This window comes from Silurus aristotelis (assembly GCF_946808225.1).
Source record: "Silurus aristotelis genome assembly, chromosome: 5".
Classification (NCBI taxonomy): Eukaryota; Metazoa; Chordata; class Actinopteri; order Siluriformes; family Siluridae; genus Silurus; species Silurus aristotelis.
In genome coordinates this window covers 23,037,789-23,063,161 of record NC_139578.1, presented here as the reverse complement: position 1 = coordinate 23,063,161, position 25,373 = coordinate 23,037,789, and the positions used below count along the sequence as shown (strand labels likewise).

The following is a 25,373-nucleotide window of genomic DNA, read 5'->3' as shown; positions in this document are numbered from 1 at the left end:
TTTACATTGTACTGTATCAACTCTAAAGATGTGAAAAAACAGCCCATCTGGCACCAGCCACAGTGATTCCCCATTCTGACATAAACAGTAATCAAAGCACTGCCACATACATTAAGCACAGTGAAATTATTTTCTGCACATAACCCCCAGCTTTGTTTGGAAGCTGTGGTCAGGCAAGATTCAGCGTCTCTGGAGCACAGAGAGTTTCTGGCCTTGCTCCAGGGCCCAAGAGTGGCAGCTTGATCATATCGCTGCTTGAACCCCCAACCTTCCGCTCAGTAATCCAACACCTTAACCACTGAGCTACCACTCCCTCTTTGTCCTTAAATCTGTGTGATTTTATGCGTTACTAATTTTTTGACTGGTTAACTGCATTGATATGTTGGTGTACATGCATTTCTAATAAAGTCCAAAGTGAGTGCAAGCTGAATTTTGGAAACTGATTTGTCAAAAGGGGTTCATAAACCTTCTATAATATTAGCGCTGATAATCATGTAAGGTGAAAATACTTAAAAATACTTAAGGGAATACTTGAACATACTTAAGGAATACTGGTGGAATCTCAATTGTAAAAGCCTTTAAGTTGTGCCACTACAATTTATTTAGACATGAAAGATCACCGGATGTCAGCGAACAAACAAAACATTTACATTTACATTTATGGCATTTGGCAGCGCCCTTATCCAGAGCGGATTACAATTTATCTCATTTATACAATTGAGCAATTTATGGTTATAGGACTTTCTCAAGGGCCCAGTAGTTTCAGCTTGGAGCCTGGATTTGAAATATCAATATCAAATATTTATAGACATACAGCAAATACAAAGGAGGAGTAAATGGAACAGTCCTTAAACAGAAACAGATCACAGATATAACACATGTATACATACATGTCCACACACCATAAGTTAACAGTGCACATTCACAAGACTGTCATACATAGAAAGCTTGTATTCTTCAGTAATTCAGTAGGGAAAAGTTCACGACTAGTGAATAAATTGTCATGCCACATTTTTTGACTGTCAAGCCCAAGTTTACCTCGCGTGCTTAAGTGACACATTTTCTTTTTGGATGAACTGGATAGACCACGTATCAGTCAGCAGCTTTACAAAAACACAATATCCGTTCACCAGCTTCTTAATCTCTGCTGTTATTATACGATAATCGTTTAGAGCATGCTGTCATTTAATGTAATAAAAGAAGTCTGTGTGTGTGTGTGTGTGTGTGTGTGTGTGTGTGTGTGTGTGTGTGTGTGTGTGTGTGTGTGTGAGTATTTGTGTGCGCTTGTCTTCTACACAAGGTGAGCATTAGACAAATGAACCAGTGGCACACGCCATCTTTTAGATGAGGATGAAAAGCGTGAGGAAGAGTGGGCATTGGACAGTGCAGCTGCTCTCCGCTTAATCTCTCTGGAGATCTGGCACCAGGACAGAGGATAACAACAGCAGCCGTAGAAACAATCACTATAGAGACTGCCCTAAAAGATACAAGAAGAGTCATAGTAAGAAAGAGAAGAAGAAGCAGAGATGGAGAGAGAGAGAGGGAGTGGGAGGATAAAGATATGCAAAGGGCAAATGTGGGAGATCAGTGATGGTAACTGTGGCTTATGTCAAGAAACATAATGCTACCAGTATATGACACTTGTCTGAAAGTTTCAGTTTGATTTTATGTTTTTTTTTTTACAGTCGGGACACTAATAACATACTGATATGCAGTGTTGTGCTGTGTATGTTTAAACCGTGGGTATACAGTATACTGGTATTACTTTCCGTAACAACATCTTGACAATAATGTTGGGTGTAATTCCAATCACAGCTTTATCTGCTCTTTCTAACACATTTTATCAGGTTAACTGATAAAAAGTTGAAGAACTCTGAGAATGTTTAAAAAAACACACCTGCTCACAATCAGACACACACACACACACACACACACACACGCACATGCACACACACACACACACACACACACACACACACACACACACACACACACACACACACACACACACACACGCACACGCACACACACACACGCACACACTCGTCCACCAAGAGTTTTTATAAAGTAAATGCTGAGTTTTTTCATTCACCAGCCACCATTTTTAGTCTGGTGTTAATATTCTGCTGTGACTGAGATTTTTTCTCTCCCTGGATTACATGTTCTGCCTTGGCTACTATGTCCTGTTTGTCGAATACCAACCTAAGCTTGTTCTTGACCCTGATATTGTCCCTTGTTTTGAATTTGCCCACCTGTCTTTCATTCAAGGTGTCTTACTGCACTTATATTTTCCTTATTGTCAACATAAATGACAATTTATATGATTACAGATCATTAGATCACAGATCATCAACTTGTATGTTGGGATAAAACCCCTAAAAACTTACTGATATGGCAAGGATGCCTGTAAAGATATTTTAATCTATTTCACATTTAAGAAAGTCTTTAGTCAAAATGTTTTCCTCATGTAAAAGATTTTGCACTTTCTTCTTTTTCTTTTTCCTTATTTCTTATTCCTATTAACTTAAATGCAAAGAGAGACTTGTAAAGAAAAAGATAGCTTATATTTTCCTAAATTCAAATGTGCAATTGTTGGCAACTCATTGTGGCATTAGAAGAAACATTCATTAATTGAGGTTTTATTATAATTTTTTCATTAATAATATCATTTATTACTGATGTAGTAATAGTTTAGTAAAGTATGCAAGTCCTTATTGGTACACAGCATTTCTGACAAACGTCTTTCATCAGCTGTGCACCTGAGGCTGTAAAACCAGTAGATAAACCCATTTCACAGGGGCTTTAACGTTTCGAGAGTGTAGATTAGCATCTTGCCTTCTCTTTACTTTGCATTGCTTCCATAATATCAAATAGCGATGCACCACTGATATCATTAATGTGGTATTTATTGCTGGTGAAGGGTCTCACACCTGGGAAGGAGAAATCCTTTATTCTGACAGTTTTACTAATTCTACTTTTAGTGTCCTATGTACAGGACAACTTCCCAGCTATCAGAAAATGGATGTGCAGGGAAAATGATGACTTCCTCCACTGTTTTGAGGCAGGAATACACAATGATGACTTAATTCAGAAAAGTTAAACATCCGGTCACTATTTTTATGACTAAGGATTTCCTAACAACATGCATGACCTGCATTACCAACATCGAGACTCATTTATTTAAACTGTATATGAATAGATGTGTGCATAAAAAAAGTTTCAGTTAAAAAAATACATTAAATTCAGATATGCATTAATATATATTATGATGTATAACAGGAGGATGTGCCAGTCTATGCAGCTGGTAGCTGTAAGTGAAGGTGGTGTTAATAGCAGAATAGATATTACTAGAAAGATTAGCACATAATTCCCTTAAAGGCAATAGATATTTAAAGATCGTATGTTTTTTTTTAGGATGAAAGCAGGCTTAGAAGTCCAGTCTGTTTGCCATGACATCTGGTCAATTTAAAAAAGATGTGTCATGATTTGATATCCTCTGGTATTAGAGAAACATCTAATAGAACTGTCAAATAGATTTAATATTTTTTAACCCTCAAACCATTTGATTTTGTCCTCAATTCTATGCCTTTGATGGAAGATGTCAATTGAACTTCCATAATTTCTCTCCATATTTGGACTTCAGCTGTCATGACGTTTTATACATGTCAAATGAACTTCTTTTTAGTAATTTATTTGAGGGTTTTGTTGGTGTCATCAAATTCAAATCTGCTGTAGTCTGCATGTGGCTATTAATTCTGGGTGGAATGTTTTTTAAACATACCCATGAATAGAAAAAATCAACATTGATGAAATTTTGTAACCCCATAACAATTTTTATTTTGGTTTTAAACAATTATGTTTACATTTATTTAGAGTACAAATGCACTAAAATTACACTATACTTCTAAGACAGAGAGAATTCCTCTGGTGAAAATTTAACATTTGATGAATTAAACAGTAGCTAAAAATGTGCTTAAAACTTAAAAACCTAGTTACCTAGAGTAACTTCTATAGATTTTCAGGGAACCATTTAATATATTTTGCTTGCAAATTTATTAGCAAAACTATGTTTACAGGCCCTAAAGGATCGCCTTCACACTCTTCATTCGACTTTCCTTTCTGCACAAGATCTGCTGTAGGTTGGCGAAACCAACAGTAAACTGACTCAAACTCAATGTCAGACCTTTTGTCTAAAACATCCTGGTTTTTTTTTTTACTTTGTGTACTTTGCTCTAACTTTTACCACATCTCCACGTAGTACACTATATTTCTAGAGAAACAGGATGTTCTTCACCTTACCTTCATCAGTGTATATGTACACACCTCCACTTCCTGCCAAGTGTCTGCATGACAAAATGAGGTATCAACCAGAAATAATGTCACTGACATACTGTACATTGCTTCATTACTTCATCTGCTCATGACAGAATTTAAACAAAACAAAAAAAATGGGTTGTTGTTTTTATTCTTTCCTTTATTGATAATTTATTCCCATTTATGTAACTGCTATAACCAGCCTAGATTCATCTGGAACCTCTCCCATGAGGGAATGCACGTGGGGCTCCAGTTCATTGCAAGAATTAACACCCTTGTTCACACCCACCCATTCATTCCCTCATTCAAAGTGGCAATTTAATGTAAAGTAAAGTGGCCATCCACCCACCGGTACGTGTTTAGTAGGTGATAAGAAAAAGAAACGCCAATAGTGTACATACACAGAAACTCCACACCCAAGCTCCGGTTCAAACCAGTAATACAGGAGCTGCAAGCTGCCAACACAATCTGCCTTTGTGCCTTCCAGACCATTTTTTTATTTAGATTAAATAAAATTTGCTTGAGACTGAAGCCCTGTTGCAGTCTGCCTCCATTTTTTAAATGTAGGAGGGTGGCTGTTGGGAATGTGTTGTAAAAACCAAAGCGGTTTGCAAACTAACACATTATTTACACAATGTGCAAAATAATCAGCTAATCGCAAATTGCCAAATAATGTATCCTAGGTGTATCAAAGGCGTGTTGTTGAAATCACTATATGTATGCTGTGGGCAGGTCCTCTGTTTCTGTTTGCATGCATGCACATATGCAGAGAAACTAAAACAACTAGATGAAGGGTAGGCGATGCATGTGCCAAATAACCTGCCATCTAATAATGGGTTCAAATCTGGTATAAACTACTGTAGTATGCTGTTTCCATAATCACTTGAATAATGATAAAAGAGCTTACAAAACATAACTATGATATGGTTGCAATCACACGTAGTGTCTTATATTTTACATCATTAACACTACATGTTGTACTCTGTATGAATGTGTATGTGAAATATACAAATATACAAATGGCAAATAAAAAAATGTGCATTAGACTCGTCGATTACAAATAATAAATCCAGGTTTTATATAAATATTTAATAAAATAAATACAAATATATTCTAGGTTTGTAATTGCATTTAATGTAAATATATAGAATGTCTTCGAGGTGAACTCTATAGACACACACTTAAAGAGGGAGTGTGTTTGTAAACCACAGCAGGGTGAATGTGTGTGTGTGTGTGAGTGTGTGTAATTTGGCCCTTGGCTGACTTTAAATCGAACCCCCATTCTACATGCAGTTGCAGCAGTTGTTGAATGGTGGGAAGTTGTACTGTTCAGATTAGGATAGAGGTGCTGGAGGTTCTCTTATCAGCCCTTAGTTTCTAACTGTCAACATCATACAGAATTCCCACTAGATGATACACTGAGATTAAGCTGTTTATCAAAATGTGTTTTTTTTTCACGAAGGGTAAGAGTTTAGAAAATGATCTTAGTCAACAAAGGGTTGCATATTAATGTTTGCATAAACAGTACTCTAATTCACTCTATATTGTATGCATGTTTCGTCTGATAGCCTTAATTGCAAATTAATTGCACATTTTTATCTGTTCTAAATATACCTTAAATTAATATTTTGCAAGTTTTAACACTCTAATCAACATGGGCATGGACAAATAAGGATGCTTTATGCAATTGTATGTTTATTATTAGTGAAACCATTCTCAACAAACAGCATGAAGACAAAATATCCTTGGACATGTTTTAAAGTAATTATGGTGTTTTAAATTATGTAAATCATCAGGACACCAAACGGAACTTGTGCCATGTTTCCACACGGATGGTTTTAATTGCCGGATGTGTGCATCATGGCAGTTTTTTTTTTATCTGGGAAATAGGGATATAAGTCTCAAGTCCAATACCACAGTAGATGGCAGTAATGCTCTACTTAAAAATGCAAACTACCTATAAAGAAGAAGAAGAAGAAGTAGAAGAAAAAAATCATGGTGAAAAAATATTTTTTAATTACTAAACTTTTATTAGTGACGCACCAAGTCTCAAATAAAGCACCAAAAACTGCCATGATGCACACATCCGGCATTTAAAACCGTCCATGTGGAAACAAAGCAAATGTTCCTATTGGTGTTATTATGATTCATGTAATTTTGACACAATTTTTTAAAACATTTACAGTAATATTTTGGTTTTATACTCTATGTTGAGTATGGTTTCTTTAATAATAAACATACATTTGCATGAGGCATCCATATTAGTCCATGCCTATGTTGATTAGAGTATTAAAAGCTTGAAAAGTATTAATTTAAGGTACATTTGAAACAGATAAAAATGTGTGATTAGGTTGCGATTAATCATGAGTTAACTTACAACAATAATATGATTATATATATATATATATATATATATATATATATATATATATATATATATATATATATATATATATATATATATATATATATATATATACAGTGGGTACGGAAGGTATGATTATATATATATATATATATATATATACGCAAATGGCTGCAATATAACAGAGTGAAAAATTTAAGGGGGTCTGAATACTTTCCGTGCCCACTGTGTGTGTGTGTGTGTGTGTGTGTGTGTGTGTGTGTGTGTGTGTGTGTGTGTGTTTTACCTCTATGCCATAGCGTTCTCTTACTGCAGCACGCATAGCGAGGGACGCTGGAGGCACACAGCTCACACAATCCAGTAAAGGCAGACACACACATCCTCCTGCAGCTCTGCTTGTCTTACATGCAAACACAGGCAAACACCAGAGTGCAAAGCAACCTACACATACACACACAATCATGTACACATGCACCCACACACAATTATGAGCACACCATGTGTGTAACCGATTTCCCAATTTCTATCTATATAAGGCATACCAGAAGAGGAAGAGTACTTACAGTCACCCATGTCCCCCCAACATTCACACAGTCCTGTACTCCATTTACCATCAGGAACTGCACCAGGCTGAGAGCTTATAGCTGTTAATTCAACAGGATATAATTCCATGTTCAAATCTAAATTTGAAGCACAAATATTCACTTTCAAATGTCTTGAATTCAGTACTAATTACACAGCATGCTGCAATATACCACAATAATCTAACTTACCTGTTTGGCAGAACCTTCTCCCTTCTACAAGTGTGTGATCATGTGGTCTGTGTTTACTATAAACAGTAAACAGATAACTGGCATGATTTGAAAACTAAGGGTTTAAGCTACTTGTTGAGCATTTTTTATTTAGAAAAGCAACACTTAAAAAGCTAGAAAATATATCTCTATAAATAAAACAACAAGTTGTACTAAAAACCTTTTTGACTATTTAAAACAACAGTACTCCAACTAGTGTCCACTGGGAGGTGCTAGAGACCAAAAGTTATTTTTGTTTTTAACTATTTATGAATGGAACGGTGCTCTAGGTGTAATAGATGATATTATTTGTTAAGACAAATTGTTTTACAACCAATAACAATTCATGAACACGCTGTGCACACTTAACGCTGCAGCATCTGAGTGAACTTCTGCACCATATGATCCGCCATGCCTACTTAGATTAAAAGGTGTAGGCTATTTGTTGGTACCTCAAATAATGAAAACTACAGATCTTTCTCTTATAAAGCCCCACAGTTATGGAACAGCCTTCCAATCAGTGTTCGGGACTCAGGCACAGTCTCAGTGTTTAGAACGTATTTATTAAGTCAAGTCTTTTATTAGTAGGTTTTTCTTATGTAAAGGAGCAGATCTGGAGGGATCGTGTAAATAGAGTGTTCAGTGAACTGGGATATTTGTATTCTGTCATCCACTTACTCTCACATGTTCACTTAGGTTTGTTGACGGTGGTGTGGTGGGCTGTCTATTATCCCAGAAATCACTTATGTCTGTGTTACCTTCTAATTCTCCCTTTTAGTTATGCTGCCATACTGTAGCAAATCTTGCCTGAGTCCCAACTGCACAGTGCCCTTAACTTTCATACAGCAATAAGTACACATATTCTTCTCTCTCTCTCTCTCTCTCTCTCTCTCTCTCTCTCTCTCTCTCTCTCTCTCTCTCTCTCTCTCTCTCTCTCTCTCTCTCTCTCTCTCTCTCTCTCTCTCTCTCTGTGTCTCTCTCTCTCTCTCTCTCTCTCTCTCTCTCTCTCTCTCTCTCTCTCGGTCGAGTTAAACATGGTCCTGAGGTTCCAGTGACGCCTCTTCCTGCCCTTCTCCCCTTCTTGGATCTGCCCACCTTGTCCTGGCCTGCCTCTGGATGGTGTCCTCTTTGATGGGAGGTGACTCTGTGCAGCTGGGTATGTTTATCATCAACGCCCCAAGGATCCATGAAATTCCAAAGTAAGAACAGGAACTCTGTGGATTCGGATTTGGACTGTAGTTAATGTCAACAGTCTGCTACACTGACTCAGGACTAGAGTTTGCATCTGATCACCATCACTGCACACCTCAACATTGTTTATCTGTAATAAATGGACATTCAGTGCAACCCAGATGAGGATGGGTTTCCTCTTAAGTCTGGTTCCTCTCAAGGTTTCTTCCTTATGCCATCTCGAAGAGTTTTTCCTTGCCACAGTCGCCACCATTTTGCTCGTCAGGGACAAACTTACACTTATAAAGAACATCTTATTAATTGTTATCACCACATTGTCTGTGTAAAGCTGCTTTGACACAATGTTCATTGTTAAAAGTGCTATACAAATAAAAATGAATTGAATTGAATTGAATTAACAAGTTTTCTGTAAGGTTATCAGAGCTGAGCCATGCCTATGAGAACAGCAAAAGCTTTTGGACAAATGAAAATAAAATTATTGCATCACTGAAACTAGTTATTAGCATTCATATTTAATTAATATTTACTTAATATTTACATAATATTTCCCCATAGCACAGTGGAGGGAAAATGTTTATGGTCCTCTGATCTGCTATTTAATAAAACATTTCCTTTATTTATTCTCTTTCTATTCCCAGCCTATGATTTGCATACATTCCTGACCTGAATGGAACGATGATGCCAGTTATGAGTAGCTTTTTATGTGATTATAATGATTATGGCATAAGAGAGAGTGGAACCTGAGGTATTTGGATTCAGACAACATTAGATCACAACCCACTTGTTCAGTAGATATGATAATTCCTTACGAAAAATCACTTGGAGTCATAGTCATACTCAGGTCTCATATGCTGCTACAGACTTTGCCATATCATGTTCTTCTATACTGTGTTTATTACAGTTCACCTCTGTCCTTTGTATAGATTTATGTACCAAAAAAACTGTTTTGATCCCTTTAAAATTCAGCAGGTGCTTTTTTTTTGCTGTACCTTAAAAAAGGGACTAAGGTTCTGTTGACTGAGAATCCATAGATTCCTTTTATATATCCTAAAACCCAATACAATTATAATTAAATTATACTTAAATTATACTGAAATTATACAAATCTATAAATAACCCAGTCCTATATATGGTGTAAAAGGTGACAATTGTCTAAAGGGCATTCAACACAAAAAGCACAGTCCTGCTTTATTTCCATATGTAAATTTGTTCATGGTAGTGAATTTTAAATAAGCTGCTCTTCCAGCTTAATTTCAGTATATGTCATATGTAGAGTAAAACGCAGTTTTAATATATAACCCTTTCCAAATTTCATTAGGTTTTAATGTACGATTCCGACTTCTTGTTCTTTAAAGCCATGCTGATTTCTTAAACACTATCACGAACAGCCAGAAAATTGTATTGTTCCTCATCTTCACATGCAGCACAAACATAAGGGCCAGTAAGAATGTCACGAGCGACCAGGAGCTGAGCTGATAGCACTTTCAGATAGAAAGTGCTATGCATGACAGAGATGCACGGAAAGTGTGTAGTCAACCATGTCGACTCGAACTTGCTAAAACATGTTTATTGTTTGGGCTTGAATCTGGAAAAACCAACCATCACCCAGATAAACATTATATCAGAGTTTCACAACACCCTGTTCAAGAGGTAAAGACAAAAGCAGATAAGCAGAAGAACAACAACCATCCATATATCATACATTTAATCAACACATTTAATCTGAAATGATAGCACAAAGAATGTTCACGGTTATTGGACATATTCATGTCTTTTAAGAATTTACTTACATATATTTTATATGAAAGACCGGCAGAAGAACTAGAAACCAGTACATTAAAAAATATCAGAAAATGATCATGTCAAAATGATTATTTGATCAGTTACATATAAAGAATATATACACATATGAGATAGATTAAGTTGAATGTTACACAGTAAGGAGTCTTGTTTTTCAGCTTCTATATACTCCTCTGTAATGAGATGATTGTCATTTAAAAGGGATGGAAACACTGTAGAAATCATCGTCTCCACTCTTGTTTTTAGGTGACGTCTGGCGTTTAACTGTGTGAAGATCATGAATCATGATTAATTAGTGTAATACAATTAATTGTGAAATTAAAAATAAAATCTGAACAAAATAAATTACCGTTGAATTTTCTGCAAATATACTGTCCATTAGCAGCAGAGGAATGTTGTGTCTTCAAGGTTACAATGTTCTTTTTGTAGACTAGAGAGACAATGAATGATTTCCTATTTGGATTTGGTTTAACAAAATTGCATTGCATAAATAAAAGACATTGGTTCTGACATAAAAAAAAAAACAAGAATAGTAATATAATACTTACATTTGCATGTGCAAGGTTCTGATTGAACTGAGATATGAAAGATGAAATTATTCCCAAATTAAAAAAGAAAAACAAATCAAGAATATTAACAGAAGGCTCATGTGAATGTGCAATGACTTTCTGAGAATTTATTATATATATATATAAAGAGATATTGTTAATATCTATTGCCCAAGGCAGATATATTAACAATATTTATCCCCATCCTCATAAGTCATTTAAAATATTTATTTTGGAAAACATTCTATATGTCCACATTAAATACTATTTACATGTTTGTAGACTGAAGGCTGACTGGTGCTATATGATATTTTTAGCTTACTAAAACAAACATATAAAAATAAATGAAACATCCACGGAGCATTGGGTATCCATAAACCAACCATTTGTTACATGCCCAAAACGTATATTTCATATAAAATGATTTGTAGGTATTACCTGAATGGTGGCTCAAGATAGTGGCCAGGATCACCAAAGTGAAAATAATCAAAACAAGCTTGGACATCTTTTCAGTGGTATTGGTTTGCAATTCGGTGCTGTTCTCCTTACATCAGCATTATAGCTGCAGAGTGGTCTTGCTTCTACTTATATACCATTGGAAAAATCTGTCAGCTTTTCCCTGCCCTCTAACTCACACAAAAAAACACATATTAGGTTTGCATACTGGTCAGGAAAAATAGGTCTCAACAGGTTCTTACATATCTCAATCTTGTACAACTAGAAAAAAAAACAAAGATTTCTTGTCTATTGCCAAATTCTGTAAACATAACCAGTAAAGAGGAAAACAAATAATTGAAATTAACATTCTTCGGGGTTTGATTACAATCTGTGCCATACACCAACTGCTCATGGTGAAACAGTCATTCCAGGAAATTCTCACTGGCTTATGTTTGCTTTAAAAAATGTTAATTAAAAGCACAAAAAAATAAAAGCTTCTACTTTTCCCTGCATTTCACCATGTTTATCCTTACAAATGCTGTGCAGTTTGCCACAGCTTTGTTGTGATTTAGACTACTTGTTGAGTTCACTGTTTCGAAGACAAGACCATTTGCTAAGTACATTTTGTACATAAGCAGAATATTACATTGAACAGAGTTAAACTATAGAATGTGTACACTATAGAAAACAATGTGATTAGTACTCAGCCCTGTTTCAAACCTGACACAGTCAGAGTTGTAGTTTGAGTTGTGGCTCGTCAAGCACTTAACTTTGCCAAGCAAATACAGTTGTGTAAAGCATTTCTGTGGGAAGGACAGATAATTGTAAAAAATGTGTTCCTGCTTTCCAAGCTGTTGACAGTAATAGACTGTTTACTTTGCTACGTGTGATCAAGACAGCTTGTTTGTGCAAGTTTGTTGTATCAAATGTGTTCTTTATAAATAAATTTGACATGTTTATGGGAAGAAACTCGACAACTTCGTAAAGCTCAGGTTTTGGAACCAGGCGTTGATTTTATATATAAAAGTACTTTTAAATTTTTTTAATATATATTTTGCATATTTGTCACACCTGGATTAAATCATCAAGCAATTTTTTTATTACACAAAGATACAGATTTAACACAAGATTAAGACGAACATAAAGATTAATATTATCAAAAAATTAAAACCAAAATACAGTTTTTAAATGATGATTTCATTTATTAAGAAAAAAAGCCTACCTAACCAGAAATAATTGCACGGAAACCTAATAACTGGTAGTGCCAGTTTCGATGGCAACAAGTGCAATCAAGAGTGCAATAACTGGCAGTGAGTCTTTTACATCACTTTGGAGGAATTTGGGCCACTCTTTGTCAGAAATGTTTTAATTTAGCCACTTTGGAGGGTTTTTCAGGACCTCAATTGGATTTAAGTCTGAACTTTGATAAGGCCACTCCAAAACCTTAATTTTGTTTGTTTATCAGCCATTCAGAAGTGGACTTGCTGGTGTATTTTAGATCATTATCCTGTTGCATAACAAAAGTGAGCTTGAGCTTAAGGTCATAAATTGATGGCGAGACATACGCTTTTTCTAGTAGAGCGCAGAATTCATGGTTGCATCCACTATGGCAAGCTGTTCAGGTTCTGAAGCTCTAAAGTGGACACAGACCACTGGCACCACAAAATGCTGTGTTAGGTTTACACCGGATGTATTGTAACATACACATTAAAAAGGTTTCTCATTAGTGCTCAGAATATTTGATCAAAAGTCTTGGGGATAATGATGTTTTGGCGTCTGTCTGTCTGTCTGTCTGTCTGTCTGTCTGTCTGTCTGTCTGTCTGTCTGTCTGTCTGTCTGTCTATCTATCTATCTATCTATCTATCTATCTATCTATCTATCTATCTATCTATCTATCTATCTATCTATCTATCTATCTATCTATTCGAGGTGAAACAAGCATTTATTTTATTTCTTGCAGGTGCTGATTTAGGATCAGGCTTGTGTTTACACCCTGTCAATGACCTCTTTATCAAAAGTTGAATGACCTGCGGGATCTCCTAGGCATTCTTGAAATCATTCAATTAGCAAATTATGTGATGATAAATATGAAAGAGGCCAGACAGGTCTGATCTTACAGAGGAATGGACAATAACTTGAATAACAACTTTTTTACAGGCGTGGTGAGCAGAAAAGCATCTCAGAACACAATGTCACATCTCTGGGAAACTACTAGAAAACTACTGAATTACTTATAATAAGTAACTCCTAGGGAAGTACACAGTGACACATCAGTGACACATCATTATCTAACATAAGAAATGAGTTCCTCATTCAGTGATGTTTGAAAAAGACCATTCAGACTTCATGTGTACATGATGATTCTTCAGAGAGAACACTGATTTAACTACTGATATTTGAAACAATAATGTAAAGTATTTTGAAAAGTGTGATAAATATGCACGTTTTTACACCTGTCTCCTAAAAATTACCATTTTTAGAATGTACAGAAATGTATATTAGAGATATTGGGCAGTTATATTTTAATCATTGAAGTTTTATATAGCAAATATCAGTATTTATCTCTTATTTCATAATGGAATACACACTTTGCTTTATTATTACTTACCAAGTAATTGTTCATTATTAGTGATTAAGGTTTCAATATAATGCTACTCTTTCATTCCTGCTTACTCCCTTCACATTTTTATATGTTATGAGTTTTTATGTGAGTTGCTTATTAATTACAACTATTGACTATTGACTATAAACTAATAAAAGGATTCATGTGGAGAAAAATATCATATACATTATATTCTCTCTACACTGTACCCTGCTGCTGGTCTAAAAATCTGACGATGACATTTTGTCATTCATTAAATGACCTTTAGTAAAGGCTATTTAGATCACATGAATGAAATATCAGCTTTTTTAGAGTTCAGAGATGGAAATGGACTGAAGTGTTTATACCAAGCATGTAGCCTGACATTATTTTCTTTAGTGTGGGCTATGCAAACACCTCCACTGTGTATGACTCATGTAATAGCCTACACTGCCCACAGACGTGTGTGGGAGTATATTTGCATGTGGTTGTGTGGCCTTGATGTGCACATTTGTGTGTGTGTGTGTGTGTGTGTGTGTGTGTGTGTGTGTGTGCGTGTGTGTGTGTATATGTCACCAATGTCCTCCCACAAGATTCGCTAAGATTTACCACTGTGCTAGAGCTCGCTCTCTCTCTAACTCTCTTTCTCTCTTTTTCACAAACAAACAAACAAACAAACAAACAAACAAACAAACAAACAAACAAACAAACAAACAAACAAACACACACACACACACACAGTATATATATATATATATATATATATATATATATATATATATATATATATATATATATATATATATATATATATATATATATATATGTATTTTTGTTAATTTTTTACTGATTTATGTATGGACCAGATGATGCAACATCCCATCCATGTATTGTATCAGTGGGTCATTCGTGGTCCTCAGAAAGAATGCTAACACACACACACACACACACACACACACACACACACACACACACACACACACACACACACACACACACAGCCCTTCCCTCACAGTAGTGACGTGCTCAGAAACGACCAAGGAAAACCCCAAAGCAGGAGTTACGACACAGTGAGCTGTCTGTGTAAAACAGCCTCTACTTCCGGCTTGCGATACTGAAAACAAGCAGCTGACGTGTGGTTTCACCTTCTTTCACTTCTACAGTATCCTCCAGCGGGTAAGTGTCCTGGTTTGGGTCTGTATTTCGTTTATTCGTCGAAAAACTTGATTTTTGTTGGGATTTTCGACAGGAAACCCGGATACACATGTTGCCCTGAGTGTGTGTGTGTGTGTGTGTACCATTGTGTTGACAGATCAACACGAGGAAACGTGTACATGTATCTTAAAGCACGCCACGTTGTGGGCTAATGGTTACATAACGGATACAATTCGGATCTTTATTGCGTTCACACGGTGATTTTTTTTAATGTCAGTATTATTCAGCTCAGGCTCGGTGCGTGTTTTTTTTTTTTATGTAAAGTAGTAGTAGAAGAAGGTCGTATTTCGCCCATGCAGCTCATAAATCCGCATTTAAATATCCACAGGTGGTTTAAAGCGACCTCACAGCGCAGTACAGCACAGACCCCGAGCTCTACCAGGACCCACAGGAGATATATGAAGAATTCGTGTGAACTGGATCAGTTAGACGCCGCCGCTGTCATGTACGGAAGTGCAGGTCTGCCCGAGCTCATCTCGTCCGCATGCGCAATGCGACCCAGTGCTGTCCTGCCCTACAGCCCCGGACCCGGAGCCGGGGATAGACACGGGGCCCAGCTGTCCTCCAACCCCCGCAGGATGCACAGAACCCCCAAACTGGGACAGATCGGACGATCCAGGAGAGGTTAGTAGTATACACACTCCACTTTTCATTCCTGAACCATCACCCTGGTGCTCCACCTTCCCCCTGATTACATAAACACTAAGAAGGAGCTATTTATCCTAATATAGGGATGCGTTTATGAGTTAAAAATGATCTCACTTTTCTTTCTGTAAAGCTGCTTTGTGTTCATGCCCATATCCGCCTATGTGTTATGTAAATAAAAATGAATTGGCATTCTCCTGGAAATGTGTAAAAACACATCATGTGTATATACATACACATAGTAAATGTTGAAAAATTATATTTTTTATGTGGACTGTAAGTTGATTTGTAGGAAAGCATTAAATGTAGCACACAGACACCTTCCAAGGTGAAGGGTCACATATCAAAGGTATTCAGGTATGTGCAGAATGATTGGTATGAAGTCAATGTAAATTGCGTAGCACTTACAGTAAGTGCCGTAAAACTGATTTCAAATGAAAGAAAGAGAGAAACGAACGAGACTTTGACTTGTCATGTACATATTCTTTCTCCTCATATCCTAGCTTTGTTAGAAAGCTGAAGTCAGAGCGCAGGGTCCGCTGTGATATAGACCGAAAGGGTTAAAAGCCTTGCTTACCAATAGTGGCAGCTTGGCAATACTGGGGCTTGAACCCCCATCCTTCTGATCAGTAACCCAGACCTTACGAGATATTTCTATTTTTATACCATATCTTTACTGTACAGTTAAACATTGACCGAATATCAAACTTGAGTTACACTATTAAACCATCAGATTTGATTATTTTGTTCTTTGATTTAAGTGTTTTATTTGGTATTGTTCTATTCATACATACAGTATATACACACTGGTATCCAGTATTCTGTGAATCCAGGCGTTTCCAAACACAGGGCTCTGTTCGAAATCAAGAAAACCATTCATCTACCTTGAATCAAGTTATGTAGGTATTAGTCATGGACTGGCAGATTGATCTTTTTATTCCCTTTGCTATTTTTTTAACAGTGGACATCGATGATGAAGACTTGAATGATGTCATGAACAACAACAGAAGCTTCCCACTTTCCATCAGTGTCTCACCTGTTGCTTAAAAGCATGCTGGACTGTGCCAAAGCTGCATCATGGCCAACATCATGAATCGTTATTTCTATTTTCTTGTTATGAAGTGGAATTATTTTAACACAAGTGCATACTCTTTCTCTTTCTACCTACCTATCTATCCATCTCTCTATCTCTTTCTATCTCTGGATTTTTGCTGTCTTTATCTCAGGACTGCTGACTGTTCAGTGCTCTGATGTGATCATTGCTTGTTCAGCATTTGTAACTTTAATCGTGTGGCTGTGACATTGACTGTGTCATCATTACCTCTCTGTTCACACTGCATTTTGATACTGAAATTGAAGATGATTTCTAAAGGCACAGGGCTATATTCGTTTAAAAAAAAAAAAAAAAAAAAAAAAAAAAAAAAAGCACTTTAGTGAGCGGACAAATACCAAAAGTAGGTTTGCTCCGCTCTCACAAACATGTTCTGTGAAAATCTGTTAACCTGTGACACACACACACCTTAGGATTCACAGTTACCTTGGAAACAGAGGTTTTTTGGCATGTTTCTGCTCCCTGTCTGTTTAGTAGTTATTTACAGGGAGTGCTTTTTTCACCTTTGTTCTAAATGAATTATTCTCAAAGATGGTCTAAAATAACGGTTATGCTAATCTGCTGTTTGTGCATTATAATTGACTTGCATGGAATTGCTCGTTGATTTTCATTTTGTATTTGCAAATTGCATTTTTAAAAAGAAATAATAAAGTATGCATGATTATCAGATTCTATTGTCCTTTTCATTACACCAATAACACAATTGCTGTATAATGTACGTGAGCCAGTTTACTATTTATTTATTTATTTATTTATTTATTTATATATGTCATTTACTTTTTCTTAAATGAACCGTCTGCTTATGATCTGATGCTGTTTTTTTATGTGCCCTCCCCTTCTTTATTTTCTTTACAATACACATCTTTTAGTAATACAATCAGCAGACTGTGCAGCAGTGTTATAAATAATAGGTGTTTTTATTTTGTATTTATTTTGCATTGGTATATTTTATTTGACATTTGAAATTGTAGCAAAAAATAGAAAATAAAAAAGAATCACTGAGCACAATGGATGATGTAACCTCATTAATAACGGCTATACTATACTACAATATGATAAACAGGAAAACACTCAATTATAAGGTTAATGCAAAAGTAATCTAATCATTTGTCAAATTTAAGAGCTTTTTAAATTGATTTATACCATTAAACTGCTGATAAAGAGCCAGAAAAGCACATTTACCATATTTACTCAGTATATCAGAATAGCACTGTGTCAACATTCAGCCTTTTAAATGACAACAGAATATTTGTAGAGTGTGTGTTCCAGAGCCCAGGCCAGTGTGGGTGAGGGATAAAACAGAGTGCAGTATAAACAGGTCCCTTTTTTCTGAGGGGTCCAAATGTTTGTTGGCGTCCATGCTGTAGGTCACCTGATTCAAGCCCCTTTATGAGCAGTTTCAGGTAGTTAAAAGAGAAATTACAACAGAATGGAACAGAATAGAGCATAGTATTGTTTTGTTGTGTTTGAACTGTAAACCAATAATATCATACAATGAACCTCAAACATCATGGAATATGTGCTCTGACCTAGCTAGTTCATCAAAAATCCGAACAATTGACAAAAACAACAAAAATCTTCCAAATGGAGACAATACACCAACATATCACAGTATGTTGTGTACTCTTCTAAAAACATTTTTTATCCATACTATATTCACTAAGATCCATGAGTTTTTTTGCTGCATGTTCCTTTTTTATCGAGGTTTATTGGTGCCAGTGGTCAGTGAGTCATTCGATATTAAAACTGAGTTTGAACTGAGATGCAATCTGAGTCGGGCAATCTTTAGTATTGCACTTTAAAGAGATTAAGCAATTAATACTGTAGAAATGTCAGTGCAGTAGTATTAGTAAAAGCACAACTAAATACATTAATTTCTCTATTACTAAATCTAGAATGACGAATGCCCAATGCCAGTCCAAAATAAATAGTAAAACAGCATTTGCGTAAATTCTGACTGCTGTCCACGTTGTAGGCCTTGCTTTTAAGCAAACCGTATCTTTCAAAGAAACATTGTACTTTGCGGGTTGAAAAAATAATCTTTGTTTCCCAAAGGGAATACAACACCTTTCCTGTTAGACAATGAAAGCTTTTGTTCATGAATATTCAGTTTTCTGGGTAGTTGTGTACGTTATGCAACAAATGGACAATGATGCCCTCTAGTGGTGGTGATTCAAAGAGCTAGTAACACTTTACTGTTTCTTTGCATGACGCATCATTACGAAAGGTAAACTCTGTGTTTCAAATACTGTAGGCTATTTTCTACTGATGAGGATGGCAAAAATAATCAGCACCTCTACCATTCTTACTCTATGGATTAACCATGTTTTCCACCCACTTCAGTTGAATCCATCAGGCTTATCCTGTTTTCCGTTTACAGGGATCTTTTTTTATATTTAGTTCCTGTCTGGTCATCTGTAAGCAATCATACATACTCCTTGGTGCTGTTGGAGGTGCGAGCAGAGCTTTTAGTGTATTTGGACGCCTGTTTATTTCGTGTGCAAGAGGCCACCAGTAAAGCTCCACCAAGAACATCGAGAAAAGATCCACCCCATGCGATGAAAATGGCTGCACCAAACTCAAACCTAGTAAAAGAGAAGAAAAAAGAGAGGGAAATGCACAAAATTTATAAACATTTATAGTGTGTTTATTATACTGTCAATATACTATACTGTCAATAGTCTTGAGTATTACCTGGTGAGTGTATATCTTATAATATTATAATTATAATAAGTTTTCCAATATATTTTGATCAAATGATCGGCTATTTTCCCTACAACACCACACTGATTATTTTAAAAAATTCAATTGGTGTTCACATCTTTTTCTTTTACTGTTTTCTGCTCTTTTTTCTGCGGATATATATTTGATATAAACTTTTTTTTATGTAATATTAATTTGTAAAAACATTTTTCTCCATACTACAGATACACAAATGATCATTAATGATGCTTACTCTGAAGAAAAAAACTCATTTAAGATACTTTTAAATGAACCTACTTGGTGTTGACTGGAGTGTAGGGGTTGTAGAAAGCACGGATCACGTTGTGGGCAAACCAAGAGCATGCAACGATTGCACTGAGAGCTGCGTGACCAAAACAAAGAGAAAACCAGAACAATTAATAATAGAAAATACAGAAAACAGCACATGCCCACTTTAAACAGTTTTACTTCATAACTAGTCACAGCTTCTATGCACCCTAATCTTTATAGTGACAGCCTTTATTACAAGCCTCTTGAACTGCCCCTATGTGAACTCAGAGCTTTATACTGAGTGGAAAAGCTTTTGGCAGTAAGATCAAACTCAAAAGCCCCTAGACATGCTTTCATGATTTTGTTCAAAGACCAAAAATAAACACTGTAATCTCTTTTTTTTTTGCCTTCTTGTTTTTGCTTTGATGAACTTCTGTTTTTTATAAAAGGCGTATTAAATGCACTCACCCCCAATTAGCAGTATGATGCCACCTGTCATAGCAGTGCGAGCTTTACGCACTTTATTCTCTTCTCCACATGTGGTACATTTCATGCCCACGCAGGCGACTCCCAGTCCAGCAATCGATACGATGATGCCAACTATCATTAGAGCACGGGTTGCCTGGAGAGAACCTAAGACACACACACACACACACACACACACACACACACACACACACACACACACACACACACACACACACACACACACACACACACACACACACACACACAAAGAGAATCCTTACAGTCCTGATCTCATGTTATTCACTATGTAGCATTTTGCATATAGTCCCACTTCCCAATAACATACTAGTTAGTAAATAATTAATGATAAATCCCTCATTATTGTGAATAAATATGTGCATGGTGTACTACAATTTCCGAACACCCAATATGTTACCATTATAGGCTCAGGATCTTCACTACATGGACAAAAGTTTGTGGACAACTGATCATAGATTCATCTGTGCTTTTGAAACATAGCCTCACTTTTTTTTGGAAAGATGCTCAACTAGATTTTGGTGTGCCATTCAGCCACACGGTCATTAGTAAAGTCAGGTACTGATGTAGGGTGAGGAGGCCTGGGGTGCAGTCAATGCAATTCATTCCAAAGGTGTTCAGTAGGGTTGAGGTCGAAGCTTTATAGCAGTCCACTTAAGATCTTCCACTAGGACCCATGTAAAGCATATCTTTATGAAGCTGGCTTTGTGCACAAGGGCATTGTCATGCTGTAAGAGGTTTGGATCTCCTAATGTAGTTGAAACATATAATTCTACCGCATCCAAAAACATCCTATACAATTGTGTGCCTCCAACTTCGGTGTAAGAGATTGGGGAAGGATCACATATGGCTGAAAAAGTTCTGATACTTTTGTCCATATAATGGACCATGACCCTGGCCAAGATTAAGTGTTTACTGGAAGTAAGTGAAAGATCATAATAATTTGTATACATGTGTATAGTGTGTATCTTTCATGGGAACCAGCTACAGCACGTAATGTACTTGAGAAAGAAGAACAATAAAAGGCATAATTAATAGGATATACTAATCAGTATCCAGGAAGACAGATAATGTGTGTGTGTGTGTGTGTGTGTGTGTGTGTGTGTGTGTGTGTGTGTGTGTGCGTGTGTGTGTGTGTGTGTGTGTGTGCGCGCGTGCGTGTGTGCATGTGTACGTGTGTGTGTGTGAGTGGGGTTTTGCCCAACCAGAACCAGTCTGTACCAGTAAATCCCTGTATATTCACACTAAAAACCCAGGGTGGTGGGGAAGGGTGTAACGAAGTGAAAGAATGACTTCTCTAGCATCATTCATTACAGCACAATAAAAGCTCTCTTGCCAGGCACTGAAAATACTTGAGTCTGGAATCCAGTAACAACCCTCCCTTCTCCCCCATCTTATTCTCCCTCCTCCCTTTTGTCTTAACTCAACCTGCTGTCAGGTGCAGACAAAATTGGCTTTATGTGGACATCACCCTTAGTTTCTAGTTTAACATCTACCCATTTGACCAAGCTATATTGATACTGATGACAAACTGGTAAAGATTTGGACATGACTGACGGGATTGGATGCCATTATGGAGCGAGAATAGTGTGGGGCTCTTATTAACAAAGCAGTAGCCTTTTGTTTCCAAGGCTACAATACATTGATGTGATCAAAACCTATTTATCCAGCTTATGTATGGCTGTGCCCTCCTAGGAATAATGTGTGTATGTGTGTAGGTTTATGTAGGCTGTTGTTTAACCAGTAAAATCCTCTTACACCAGCCTGAAAAATAATGAATCCTGTAAAAGTACTGGAAATAATTAAATACAAAACACTCAGACCTACTTTTCATATTTACCTACTCTGCTTAACAATACGTGCTAGTAGAAAGGAAAGTGTTCCTCAATTATTGCTACTAATGTAAAAACACAGATAAAAAGGTCATTAAAAAGGCTGTATATAGTATTGATCGATTTGACTGATTGATTTTAGGCAAATAATACAGAAGAAGGAAACTACTAGCTGGCTAAGATGCCCTACAGTAATCAATTTTTTCTATATTTTTGGCAGATTATTTTGCTTTAGTTAATAAGATTTGTTTATATATTTTTTCCAAAGGTATCCAAGTTCATTAGATAAACCAGCTATGGTAATAATGTACTTTTGCACCTCCCAGTGCTTCCAGACCCAACAATAAGCTTAGTGTATGCTGATACAAAGCTTCCATAGTCAGAGACTTGAACGCTTGACACCAAAAGTAATGAAACAGCACATACTGTAGCAGTGTAGACTGAAGAAATCACCAGCAGTAGTTGCTTTATTAAAAGGATGGTTGTTCACACAAAACGCATGTGTGCTTACTTTGACCTTTTCTTTTTAATGATCTTTAGGTCCTATAAAAATAGTAAACACCTGTTAAAACACCTATATTGATTTAAAAAAGGCAATTGGTTATATGACTACTTTCTTTTGGCTTCTCCCATTGGGGGTCGCCACAGCGGATCATCCGTTTGATTTGGCACATGTTTTCACGCTGGATGCCCTTCCTAACGCAACCCTCCCCATTTATCCGGGCTTGGGTCTGGCACTAAGGCTAGTGCAACCCTAATGGCCCGGGCCGCAGTGGTGAGAGCGCCGCATCCTAACCACTAGACCACCAGGAACCCCAATTAGTTAGATGACTGATTTTTGTTAAAAAATTAAAGGGATATTATTTAAGCAATATGTAAGTGACTGCATTCTTTGGTTGAAAATTCAATTAGTGACATGTTGCTTGTCCAATATTGTATCCATTATATGTACTGTATGTACATATATACATAATTACATGTATATAACATGATGTGCATTTTAACAAACCTTAAACGTTTGCAAAGCAGCTTTCCAACTACAGATATTTTTTACTGAATAAATACCTACACTTCATACTAAAGTTCCACAGTCGTGTGTTTCAGTTCGAACTTCTAAAACAAAATGTATACTAAGATCACCAACAGGTTACTGAATTTACCTTGTCTGAGATTACATTGATGTTTTATTTAGTATTTTAAACAATAAAGATTTTGTATTAACACCAGACAATGGCTCAGCATCAAATCACATGCACCAGGAACCAAATAGTGCACTTGACAATACAGGTATGATTTCTTAGGTGGGACCCTAAACCCTGATAAAGCACTTTCTGAGGTTTTCAATAAAATAACGTTATCTCATGTTTACTTAAAGAAGGAAAAGAAGGAAAACGTGGCTCTGGGTTTTGCACTTACTGTCCAGCTGGAGGACTGAATCGTAGATTTTGCACTGGAGTTGACCGGTGCTTTGGAAGGCGCAGGACATCCACAGGCCCTGGTAAGTGGCCACGGCTGTGATGATGCTGTCTCCTACATGAGCTGACATTTTCCACTGCGGCAGCACCGTGCCAACGATGAGTCCAATGATTCCCACCAGAGACAGACAAAACCCGATCAGCTGCACTCCTGAGTTCGCCATGTTTCACTTTAATATAAAGTACTGTCTACTTTGCTTTTCCAGGCGTCCACGCGTCCTTAAAGAATCAAATGCAACAATTATAAGTTGGATTTGGAAAACACTCGTCTTCTGTCTTCAGTTTCTGCCAGAAGTGAACTAACACACTCAGAGCGCGCGCCTGTCTGCATCAATCCCTGGGCTGAACGGGATGTTGTGACGTCACGTCCAATCGTTGGAGATCATCAACAAACTGCATCCAGATCAGATTGGATGGGACGGATTGAGCCTGACTGCACCAAAATGTTGTTTTCTTTTCCCAAGGCTTCAGCAATGAAGTATTACTGTAGCACATATAAGTGTCAGTGTGTCTTAAACAGCTACTGCCAAAGACTGAGGGAGAAAACTTTGTGCTGTGTAACTCTGGGTTTAACATGGCAACTAAAAAATTACACATGCTTCTTCACCCTGGATACTAGAAGAATTATTCCATCCAGCTTTTTAGCTTGTAAAGGTTTTATTTTCTTCCAAAACTAATGAGAAGAATTGTCACAACAAAGGTCCAAATTTATCTTGTGCTTCAGTTCTTTTTTTGTTGTTTTTTTTCCCCCTCACCTCCCAAATAGGCAATAGGTGGGTTGTTGGAATAATAATAATAAAAAAAAATCATAGTAGTATAAATATAAGCGTTTTGTGGGTGCCCGTGTAGAGCCCAGGTTGTATTACTGCCACAGTTCAATATATATATATATATATATATATATATATATATATATATATATATATATATATATATATATATATATATATATATATATATATATATATATATATATGTGTGTGTGTGTGTGTGTGTGTGTGTGTGTGTGTGTGTACAGCACAGAGAAAAAACTTTATATTTGCAAACACTTTATATAGATATAGATATAGATATATGTATATTTATGATCTTGGAGTCACCAGAAGTAGCATAAACAAAGTGTTTGTAAACATAAAGTTCTTTCTCTGTGCTGCTTTACTGGTGTGTATTTGACCTGAAGTACACTCATTGTTCTTCAGGCAAGTCCATTTTAAACAAACTCAGTAGAGGTGAAAATGCAAATATATATTATCAGTTTTGTATCAATGACTGTTTTTAGCTTTCTCCAATAGTATACTGCAATGATTTACAATCTTCCTCTCTTCTGAATGTGGTTCCGGTAAGGTTTTCTTCCTCATGATGTCTAAGAGCTTTTTTTTCCCTTGTTACTGTTGCCTCTGTTTAGCTCATTAGGGATATGTTACATCATAATTCTCGTAAAAGCTGCACTGTGACAATGTCTATTGTTATAAGAACTATACAAATCAATGCTTTCTGTATTACTTTTGGCTTTTCAGTTTTTGGTCTATCCCACCCCTGTAGACTTTCACCAGTAAATGTGAAAATGTTATGATGTCCTCACAATTTCCT

At 36.4% G+C, this 25,373-nt stretch overlaps 3 protein-coding genes and 1 long non-coding RNA gene across 5 annotated transcripts; 1 reads left to right on the top strand and 3 right to left on the bottom strand.

Annotated features, from left to right (window-relative positions):
* Positions 1-562: 562 nt before the first annotated feature.
* On the bottom strand, positions 563-9,702 carry LOC310726032 (PLAC8-like protein 1). Its single transcript, XM_083541188.1, has 5 exons — positions 9,651-9,702; positions 7,453-7,508; positions 7,243-7,323; positions 6,966-7,120; positions 563-1,477 (listed from the first exon to the last, which is right to left on the bottom strand). The coding sequence occupies exons 3-5, from the start codon at positions 7,250-7,252 to the stop codon at positions 1,292-1,294; spliced, it is 351 nt and encodes a 116-aa protein (XP_083397314.1). The 5' UTR covers positions 7,253-7,323; positions 7,453-7,508; positions 9,651-9,702; the 3' UTR covers positions 563-1,291.
* Positions 9,703-10,209: 507 nt separating this feature from the next.
* LOC310726220 lies at positions 10,210-12,684 on the bottom strand. The gene is made up of 5 exons (XR_014533648.1): positions 12,670-12,684; positions 11,448-11,635; positions 11,010-11,036; positions 10,811-10,891; positions 10,210-10,725 (listed from the first exon to the last, which is right to left on the bottom strand). It is a non-coding gene; the product is annotated as an uncharacterized lncRNA (long non-coding RNA).
* A 2,366-nt stretch (positions 12,685-15,050) lies between these two features.
* LOC310726217 (uncharacterized protein) lies at positions 15,051-17,668 on the top strand. 2 transcript variants are annotated; one of them, XM_083541572.1, is made up of 3 exons: positions 15,051-15,204; positions 15,572-15,867; positions 16,850-17,668. In XM_083541572.1, the coding sequence occupies exons 2-3, from the start codon at positions 15,642-15,644 to the stop codon at positions 16,933-16,935; spliced, it is 312 nt and encodes a 103-aa protein (XP_083397698.1). In that variant the 5' UTR covers positions 15,051-15,204; positions 15,572-15,641; the 3' UTR covers positions 16,936-17,668. The 2 variants fall into 2 exon arrangements, with proteins under 2 accessions (XP_083397698.1, XP_083397699.1); XM_083541573.1 differs by having other exon boundaries at positions 15,076-15,440.
* A 229-nt stretch (positions 17,669-17,897) lies between these two features.
* On the bottom strand, positions 17,898-24,245 carry cldn7a (claudin 7a). Its single transcript, XM_083541556.1, has 4 exons — positions 23,725-24,245; positions 20,441-20,605; positions 20,000-20,084; positions 17,898-19,584 (listed from the first exon to the last, which is right to left on the bottom strand). The coding sequence occupies exons 1-4, from the start codon at positions 23,945-23,947 to the stop codon at positions 19,425-19,427; spliced, it is 633 nt and encodes a 210-aa protein (XP_083397682.1). The 5' UTR covers positions 23,948-24,245; the 3' UTR covers positions 17,898-19,424.
* Positions 24,246-25,373: the final 1,128 nt, after the last annotated feature.